The 9,770-nt window shown below is 38.1% G+C and overlaps 1 protein-coding gene across 3 annotated transcripts; it reads right to left on the bottom strand.

Annotated features, from left to right (window-relative positions):
* Nucleotides 1-846: 846 nt before the first annotated feature.
* On the bottom strand, nt 847-9,226 carry LOC113403982 (uncharacterized). 3 transcript variants are annotated; one of them, XM_026644710.2, is made up of 10 exons: nt 8,862-9,226; nt 8,422-8,591; nt 6,886-7,004; nt 3,520-3,740; nt 2,823-2,958; nt 2,568-2,696; nt 2,339-2,445; nt 1,640-1,897; nt 1,381-1,540; nt 847-1,271 (listed from the first exon to the last, which is right to left on the bottom strand). In XM_026644710.2, the coding sequence occupies exons 1-10, from the start codon at nt 9,105-9,107 to the stop codon at nt 1,144-1,146; spliced, it is 1,674 nt and encodes a 557-aa protein (XP_026500495.2). In that variant the 5' UTR covers nt 9,108-9,226; the 3' UTR covers nt 847-1,143. The 3 variants fall into 3 exon arrangements, with proteins under 3 accessions (XP_026500495.2, XP_026500486.2, XP_026500478.2); XM_026644701.2 differs by having other exon boundaries at nt 852-1,271; nt 2,568-2,699; nt 3,520-3,737; nt 8,862-9,221; XM_026644693.2 differs by having other exon boundaries at nt 853-1,271; nt 2,568-2,699; nt 8,862-9,220.
* Between the last annotated feature and the right edge of the window lie 544 nt (nt 9,227-9,770).

Genomic DNA, 9,770 nt, shown 5'->3' with positions numbered 1-9,770 from the left:
TTTTGCGTACATACATAACATTATCAAAAACAAATTGAGAAGCGACAGTCATTATTTTAATTTCTTTAAATTTATCTCTTAACGAATCTTTTGGGCCCAGGTTATAAATTGCACGAATAGCCCTCTTCTGCAGTACAAAAATAGTATTAATGTCAGCTGCATTACCCCAGAGTAGGATGCCATACGACATTATACTGTGGAAATAACTGAAGTACACAAGGCGAGCCGTATCCACATCAGTCAAAAGTCTAATTTTTTTTACCGCATAGGCTGCAGAGCTGAGTCTATTCGCCAACTTATTTATATCGGGCCCCATTGGAGCTTAGAGTCTATTGTCATACCAAGGAACTCTGTTGATTCTAAAACATCTAATGCTTCCCCGTTTAAGCGTACACTCGTTTTGACACATCTCACATTGGGAGTAGTGAATTTAATACATTTAGTCTTTTTACTATTTAACATTAAATTATTAACACTAAACCAATTTACTATTTCAGAGAGAGTATTGTTCACATCGTCATATATTGAAAGACGTTATTACCTTACTGATAGTAATATTTTATTTTTTAAATAATATGTTCTGACTGTACAAACAATATTATGTTACCATTAAATGAATAAACATAGTTTCAGCAACAATTATACTTATATACTTAATATCCTACACATAATTACGCCTAGATATAATTACATGAAAAAAAACATACATTAAGTTTGTATAAAAAATTATGCAGAATTGAAAAAGAACATTATTTTTTTAAGTACAAGAAAATATTAATAAAACTTTAAAAAAAAAAGCAGTAAATACAGTGAAGTTTTTACATATCATAGATTTTTTTTGTTAAATTATATCAATCGGCTGGATAGCCTATTGAATAGTAGGTACTGAATAAATTTTAACTTTAAAAATATCTATCTTTACGCGATCGAAGTAACTACGAGTGCACCGCCGACTACCTACTGGCGCTGATTTATTGAATACGATTTTCTCGCGGCAAAACCCTCGCTTCTCGTTTGCACCACTGGCCGCCGTTCGTGCGTCGGCTCGCCGCTCCCCCTCGCGGTACTAGAATCTTCAAAAGCGCACGCGCTATTATGAAATAAAATATTTCAGTACGGCACGACTCCCATCCGCGAGACGGGTTAGAGGTACATGCCGTTGACGAGGTAGTCCGCGTCGAGCGCCAGGCGCGGGTGTGCGCGACGCCGGCGGCGGGCGGCGCGCGCGCGGCACGCCAGCATGCCGCCCAGCGCCGCCGTCATCAGCGTGCCTACGACAGTTGCTTTATAGGACGGGCACGGGGGGCCTGTGATATAGGCACGGGAAACGAGAGGCTGGGCCAATAGTTCTAACTATTCTAGCCAACTTGTGAATCTTACCGAGTACGAGCAGTAGTACGGCAGCGGGCGGGTGCTCGCTGAGTCCGTCGTGCTCGTCCAGCGGCCAGCGTTCGCGCGCCTCGAGCGCTGCCACTGCGGCGTTGTGTGGCACCATGCCCGCATGTACGCTCGCGTCTGACGACTTACCCGACTCTAGCGGCTGCAATCGAAGGAAATTTGGTATTTAATCAATAATTAACAATATTATTATCATTTGAAATTTCGCTTTGTATTCGATATTTAGTGAAATAAAACTTACGATATCTTTTAAAACCTTTTTTTTAGTCGTATTCTCGACACTGGGCGGTTTTTGTTCCTCTCTTCGGTCGATACTGTCATCGACGAGCGTAACGACAGGCGGACGTGGCGGCGGGGGCTCAGTTTGGAAATCTATAGGCTGGTTTTGATTTATTAGATCAAAACCCTTTTTGGGGCTGTCACGAAGAGTCTGCCGCTGACTTGAATAAATTATCGGCATTTCTGGCATCGTCTTTGGAGGCAAGTACACTGGAATCTCCTGAAACAGAAGAATTATATTGATGTTATTCATATATATTTGATTTTACCCGCACTATTAGCTGGATTTGAAAAGAGGGTGAGGTTTAAAAAATATATAATATCTACTGACGATTCCGACTGAGTTTTCATGTAAAAAACAATAAATTAATATATGTATATATAATACGAGGTGGTTTTATTTTCTCTCTCAAGGGCTGAGAGTGAGAATTTCTTGTCAGAAAGCAACAGCTTATTGGCCCGACCTCAGCTTCGAAACCAGGACCTCAGTATGCACAGACTTAAGTTAGCCACTTGATTAAAGTAGCAACTCGCCTAGAGTTACGGTTTACGCTGTTGTATGCTAATGTACTTTTTCTGGTCAAGTTAAGGATTATTATTCATCACGAAATGATATCCATCATGGAAGCTACAAATGTTTCGTCATAAAAATATTGCTGACCGGCTCTGGTCGTGGTGGCACAGGCCAGGCGCGGCGGGGTTCTGTGTCAGGCCAGTCGAGACGTCCGTAGCCTCCCCAGCCGCGGTCGCCATCCATGCCGTCTACACCTGTATAGTACAAGCAAAATTGAACATACGTAACTAATTATGGAAATATTTATTTAGTAGAACTATGTTCATTCTATTTAAAAAGGGAAACAGATCGGTATTTTAAGTAGTTTTGTGCTCACCTGTCTGTGGCGCTTGCCAGGCACGCCGCGGCCAGGGTGCGTTAGGCGCAGGAGGCTCGAATGCGTTCTCCTGCAGCAGCCCGCCTTTATGGCTGAAAATGTGCGATCCTCCCATACTACCGCCGCTTCCTGCTGTACCAAAAAATATTCGAAAAGTTAGACGAAAGAGTTATTGCTATTTGCATATGACTTTCTTGTTCTTTTACTGTTACTTCTTTATTACATTATAATTTTGAAATATAATTTTAACCGTACCTGAATTATACCTGTGTTGTGGTTGCGCTTGTGTGAGACGGTGCGGCCAAATGTCTGGACCTTCGGCCATCGCATCGTTATTGCTCACTGGACCCACGACACTTCTGCCGTCTTCAACGCTATCTAGCACTTGAACCTACGCACAGATACTGTAATTCTCATGACGAAAGATTTGAAGGACTGAACATCATCCGATATTATTCAGCTATCCTTTAAGTGATTCCTTCACCACTGTTCCTTAAATGGCGTCTGCTTTGTGGCATTATATTTTTTCAATTACAATAGCCCTAAATTAACTTCTTCGCTTAACGAGTTTTAAAATAAATGATACACAAGATGCCTTAATTTAACTCTCACATAATTTTTCACCCACTTTCATTCACAATTATTGGCAATACATCATTACTGTTTACGCTTCATCTATGTATCTTTAACACCTAAATAGAACTGGCTCCATTAGACTATCAATAACCAGCTTCATTCGATTACTTTCCTGAATTATATTTGGTTAAATAAGTAGAAAAATAATATGTATTTCATTAAATTATTAAATTTTAGTTTAATTTGTGTTGGCAACTTAATGTAATATCATGAAACGAGTCAAATGGACAGTCAGCAGCGCAAATATTGTATTGAGAAAAAAATGATCAAGAAGACAAATAAATTAAATGAAAAGACTGTAATTTTTCACGTTTACCTGCGTAAGTGGCAGAGAAGGCACGGGTGGGTGAGTGGCGGGGCTGACTCGTGCGGGCGAGTGCTCGGGTGGCACGGCGGGCGCGGGGGAGGCTGGGCAGCCCAGCTCCGGTGCTTCGTCGCTGCCATCCGCGCACTGCGGGACGCCGTCGCACGCGTTGTAAACCGCGATACACTCTCCGCCGCGTCGACATTCGAACTGGTATCGGCTGCATCGCCCTGCTTCACACATCACCACGCCCTAATGAGAATCATTCACTCGTTCATGTCCTCGACTCTTCAGTGCTAGCTATTGATCTCTAACGTAAGAGCAAGGTAACCAATCTATATACGGATACAGGAATAATTTCGATACGGATACAGATACGTTCTGTTACGGTATACGAGTAATTACTTCATAGATTCGGTTTTTCGGGAACTCTTTCTGTATGAGAACTTAGGGGTACTAACCCATGTGTCGTAAATAAAGATAGTTCCTTTACACAACGGCTGGGAAATGGAGTTAAAGTTATTTTAAGAGTTCTTTAGTTATAAGTACTGCAAGAAATATTTATCTGACAGATAAAGGCACTCGTAATGATTACTTTAAAAATAGAATACGGATAAGAAGAAGTCGGATTTTATTCAAGCATAGCTTATTATTGTTTGTTTAAGCACGCAGTACACGTTGTGTATAATCAAAACTTCACCGTAATTGTTGTCAAGAGTGAGTCAACAGAGGTCGAGAGCGGAGTGCACTGACACCGCGGATCGCGCTCCACTTGACTCATCTCCACCGGTACCTCTGCGTGAACTCATTCACTGTACTGCGTTGTTCACGCGGGCACCGATGACTTGTAAACTTGTTTGTTAATTATTACATCGGTAACAGTTTTAATGTCCCTTTAAAACGTCGTTTGTTTAATATTTATATACATATATGTACGTTGCACATGTACCTGTTCTTTGTTAGGAATATGTCAAACTAGTTAAAAGTATTTAATTGTACTTATTTGAAAAAGTTTTAATGTCATTAATATGTTCTATAATATTTGACAGTTTCTCAGAAAGCTATGTATGAGTAGGGTCTTTACCGGATTCCTCTATAGTAATTACACATATAAATGAAACAATAGTAAAACAAGACTTGAGAGTAATAGTATAAATACGATACTAATATATACATATGTACAAATATCTTCCAGCGATAAATTCTGTAACAAGAAAACAGGTTTTCTTTCATAAATTTACTAAGATACGACATGAAAAGTATGAATTTACATTCCCTTAAGAATAAAGCTTCTCGGAATTCAAACTATACCCTTAGGATTCCTCAAAACCTGAGATGTATTAGGTTTTAGGACTGTCCTCACTCTAGCGGCAAGCTTATATGACTAATCCCAAAGGCATAATCTGTTGAGTCCGCAAATAAAAATTGTTATGTATGGGAAACTTCTTATAAAGTAATAGTAGCATCCTGGAGGTTCAAGACCGCAAATGTCCTTTCCAAAATATCATTGGAAAAAAGTTCTGGGAATTTAAGGAATCCGAGTTACGATTTTGATTTAGATTAACTTTACCGACTGACTTTTTCCTTACGAAAATCAGTCCACAACGTCGGAATTTTAGTACTCTGTGCACTATTTATAAAGACGTGCTTGATGAACATTTGAGGAATATATCATTTAGTTAAGAGTAGTAAAATTGTTTATGTCTGATTCTCATTATTTTTAATCAGTTTCTATATAATTTTATTATTTGTCAGTATGTCATTAGGCTATGTAGGAATAGGATATAGCTGGAAAATTCTGTTATAATAATTAGTATATAGACTAATTAGTAGTTGAATAAGACAAGTACGGACAACATGACAAAATGACATGTATGGACAAAATGACATAGTCACCTTATTTAAAAATTGGCGGGTTTTAGTTACATCTCCGCGACTGTATAACGTGACGGCAGGCATATTTAAAATCCTGTCAGATGTTGAGCGCCATTATCACAGTCGCGTCAGTGAACAGTTCCAACGTGTTTCGCTCCTTTAAAAGTTTATTTTACAGATGTTTTCTCCTATTTTCTGGTAAGTTATTTGTTGTTATTTGTAATTATTTCTATTAAAATCAATGAACTATGCCAGTACTCCATGATTTCGATTAACTTTATTGCAATCATTAGTTGTTTGATGGAAATATGATTATTTATTCGTTTTTGTTTACATTTGTCCGTAGAGTTTCTGATAATTAACACTTATTATTTTGTTTAGGTGACATGCCGCAAAAATACGAAAGAAAAACTAATTGGCAGTCTTAGAGCCAAGAATCCATAAGTATGGCTATTGAAGCATGGAAGCAGAAAAAATGGGATGGGAATTGGCCGCAAAAACATTTAGTTTTCCTCAGGTGACGCTTAGAAGATATGCACTCAATATTTCTCACATACACTCAATCAAAACCTTGAATTCTAATTCTAAAGGATTAGGAACATTCAAGAAAACATTTTCACTCTGAAATTGAACAGAAGTTAGTAGAACACATAGAGTTTTTAGAAACAAGACTGTTTGATTTTAGGTGTATATCACTTCAAGAGCTTGTCCTTGAACTAGCCGAAAAAAATGCTTTCGATCACCCTTTCAACAAGGACAGGAAACGTGCTGGACAAGAAAGGCTTGAAGGCTTTCTGAGAAGAAATAGAAAGTTGGTTACGATGTATTTCTTATTTCCTTTGGGCTCATGCGTCATGTGCTGATGTCCCAACGATTTATTTGTGAACTGTGTTCTTAAAAATTAGTATGTCATTATGTCCTTACCTTATATGTCATTTTGTCCGTACTATATGGACAACATGGTTTTTGTGATTAGTTACATTTTTTCTTTAAATATATTTTATTATAGTTCCTACTTAATTAAAAGACTGTATTACTGATAGTCAATAAACCTAAGATGAATAAAAACGATTGAGACTGATTATAATACCATTAAATAAAAAAATATGATTAAAAAACAAAACACCATGTCATTTTGTCCGTACTTCCCCTAATTTAATAGTGATAATAATACCTCCTGTATTATGTTATGTTATGAAAAAGAGTAACTATTTCTTGCCGGTTCTTTTCGGTAGAATCTACATTCCGAACCGTTGGAAGCTTCACATTTTATATAATTCTGTAAAATGATCCAAAAGTACTTTTAATTTAATTAACTTTTACTTACTTTATACTTTATTGTACACCACAAAGAATAAAGCACCTACTTGAATACAAGATATTTTAATTTTGATAATGAGTAATTAAATGTAAATTTCTAAGAATGATTGTTAAAAAGATCTTGAAATATATTTTTTTAAAGTTGTGGCTTATGCTTAGTTAGTTTCATAATAAAATACTTACTCGGTAAAGGTTGAGGTGGGGGCGGCTCTTGGGGCGGCTGTGGTGGTTCCGGAGGAAGGCGTGGTAGTTCCGTACTGCGCGTGGTCTGCGTCGTGCTCATTGTTGTAGTCGTTGGATGTCTGAAACAGATGTATGTAAATTAAATTTAAGAAAATATGAAAAATCTTTCTATTTAACACGCTAGTCGATTAAATATGAACGGTCAATGTAAAATTATTTCAACATGGTATTTAATCTTAAATACAATTGCCTTTATTGGGTCATTATCATTATAATTGACTGGTACGGGTGTTGTTGGGTAAGTCCTGAAGAATTATCATTAACAAAAATAATTAAACAAGTTGAATGACAATTTAGTGTAAGTAATAAAACGGCCAAATTTGTAACCACTGGCCTATGACGATATAACCAAACGAACGAGAACATGAAACCGTTAAAAATAAAATAAAATTTTAAGCCTATTGTAATTGTTTGTAATTTTATACAAGAAAAGTTGCCACCCGCGGTTTTAGGGATAAGAAAAGTCTATGTCCTCCCGTAAGGTTCAAGTTATGCCAAATACATATCATCAAATTCGATTCAGTGGTTTGGACGTGAAAGAAAACAGTCAGACAGAGCTATTTTCGTATTTATACTATCACTAGCTGTTGCCCATAGCTTTGCTCGCGTGGAAATTGAATATACTTTTAAATTAACTTAAAATATTACGTTAATTTAAGACCTCTTTGGCCACATTGGTGTTAATTTAACCCCTATCTACCCATTTTTAATCAGTACCTATCCCAAAATTTAAGTTTCATGTTTCTAACTTAAAAAATGTCGGACTTTCATACAAACTTTCAACTCTTATTTCACCCCCTTAGGGTTAGAATTTCCAAACATCCTTGAATAGTGGGAGTCTACTCAATAATAAGATCCTACTCACCAAATTTCATGGCTCTACCTTTAATAGTTTACGCTCGGCGATGATGAATCATTCAGTCAGGACATGTTATTTTTTTTTTAAATAATATTTATACTATTATAATAGATTATACCCATGGTACGTAAATAGTATTAAATCAAATCAAAATATACTTTATTCAAGTAGGCTTTTACAAGCACTTTTGAATCGTCATTTAACAAACTATTTAAAGTAAAGCTACCACCGGCACCGGTTCGGAATGTAGATTCTACCGAGAAGAATCGGCAAGAAAGTCAGTAGTTACTGTTTTTCAACAATTAAAAATACAGTCATGTTTGTTAAATAAAATTATATATGTATGCTATGTCTCGTGCCTGGAAGTCAACAAGCATTAACTCCACGCTTTTTTATCATCAATATAATCTTGTATCGAATAATATGCCAAAGTATTTTTCACAAATGACTTGAATCTATGAAACGGCAAAGTAAAAAATGTCTACGTAATTTTATTATAGAAGAGGATACCTATGTATGTTTTTGCTTTGGAACTTTACACCTAGTTTTTAAGAATGACTTATATAACAATGCTCTTTTCGATGTTGCAATGTTTATGTTTATTAGAAGCGTAAGACCTGAGGCTAGCGAGCTCTCGTTCGTGGTGCTCGAGACGCTCCTGGTCCTGCAGCTCGGCGAGGCGACGACTCAGCGCCAGCACTCCGCTGCTGAAGTTACCGTGAGCCGTGAACTTGCAACGGAAGTCCTCTGGCGGCCCACAATTGAATAGGTAGCAACTACCTGGGCTCTGTGAACCGATAAATAAACCAGGAATAATGATTATAATTTATATCCTTCTATATTCCTACTATCATTCACATTATCTTCTCTCTGATTTCATATCACAATCACTCGCTTTATGACGTATGATGTTTCGTATATTGTACCTGTATGCATGACGTGTAGGCATTGTATCAAGTATTGGTTTGACGCAGAATCTTTATGACACATTTGAAAGGGATTACTACAAACTAATGTATTTTTTATTTTTGGAACAGAACGGAATTTTCGTAACAACCTTTTCCTCAAAGACGAACACGTCACAGGCATCGGTTTCACAGCAGAGCCGCAAGCATTCCCGGCGCGCACCAACGTCCAATTCGGAGAGGTAACGCGCGCCCATCTCGCGTGACTCCTCTGTCCTGATGATCTTGTCCCGCTGCACATCGAATCGTGCCGCACATGCCGCCGGGTCCAGCTCGTGCGCGTCCACCACCAATGCCGCTGCCGCAATCAGCAACGTCCACAACATCCTCGGATACATCGTCGACAGTCACGAATCTTTCTCACTTCACGCAGCGCTCGCTTTCGCAAGCGCGCTTATGCATCTGATTAACTCGATTTGAAACGTTTTCCTAGAATGTGACAGGACTTTTACACGACGGGTGCGGTCGATATTGACGCGCATGCGCTGTGCTTAACTTACAGTAGAAAGACACTCGAAATAAGAACAGGCGGGAGAGCGTACTTTACTGTTTCCATGTGACGTTTGGGGCGAGGGGATAGGCGGCATAACGTCAATAACACACATCCGCAATAAGTTACTCAAAGTTCAAATGTTTTTAAAATACTATTCCCCCCAATTTAATAAAGTTGATGAAACTTTTTTATCTTTGTATCTATAATGTAATTTGTAAATTACAGATTTCAACGTGCTTATGATTAAATAATAACAACTAAACCTAAAAATCTAGTAGTACTTATTTATTACTAATTGGAAAAAGCTTTTTAACAATAAAAGTAAAATTATTTTGTAACGCACTTAGTGATAAAAGTTTCACTAAAAGCGCGCAGGTCGCTTAGCGCCCCGTGTCGAACGCGACGCGCCGGCAGTGTGGCCGCGACGCCGGCCGCAACGCGCATCGCCTGCTCCTCGCTCACCATGTCGCTGTTCTTCAAATTCCGGAGCGGCGTGAGTACCTTGCAC

The sequence above is a fragment of the Vanessa tameamea genome, chromosome 10 (genome assembly GCF_037043105.1).
Source record: "Vanessa tameamea isolate UH-Manoa-2023 chromosome 10, ilVanTame1 primary haplotype, whole genome shotgun sequence".
NCBI classification, from domain to species: domain Eukaryota; kingdom Metazoa; phylum Arthropoda; class Insecta; order Lepidoptera; family Nymphalidae; genus Vanessa; species Vanessa tameamea.
This window is presented reverse-complemented; position numbering and strand designations above follow the sequence as displayed.

Excerpts from the sequence above, each read along its gene's own strand:
- LOC113403982 (XM_026644693.2), bottom strand. The coding sequence starts at position 9,107 with ATGTATCCGAGGATGTTGTGGACGTTGCTGATTGCGGCAGCGGCATTG. Across the intron at positions 2,959-3,519 it reads CTTCTCTGCCACTTACGCAG|GTTCAAGTGCTAGATAGCGT; the intron begins GTAAACGTGAAA and ends ATCTGTGCGTAG. Across the intron at positions 2,700-2,822 it reads ACAACACAGGTATAATTCAG|CAGGAAGCGGCGGTAGTATG; the intron begins GTACGGTTAAAA and ends TTTTTGGTACAG.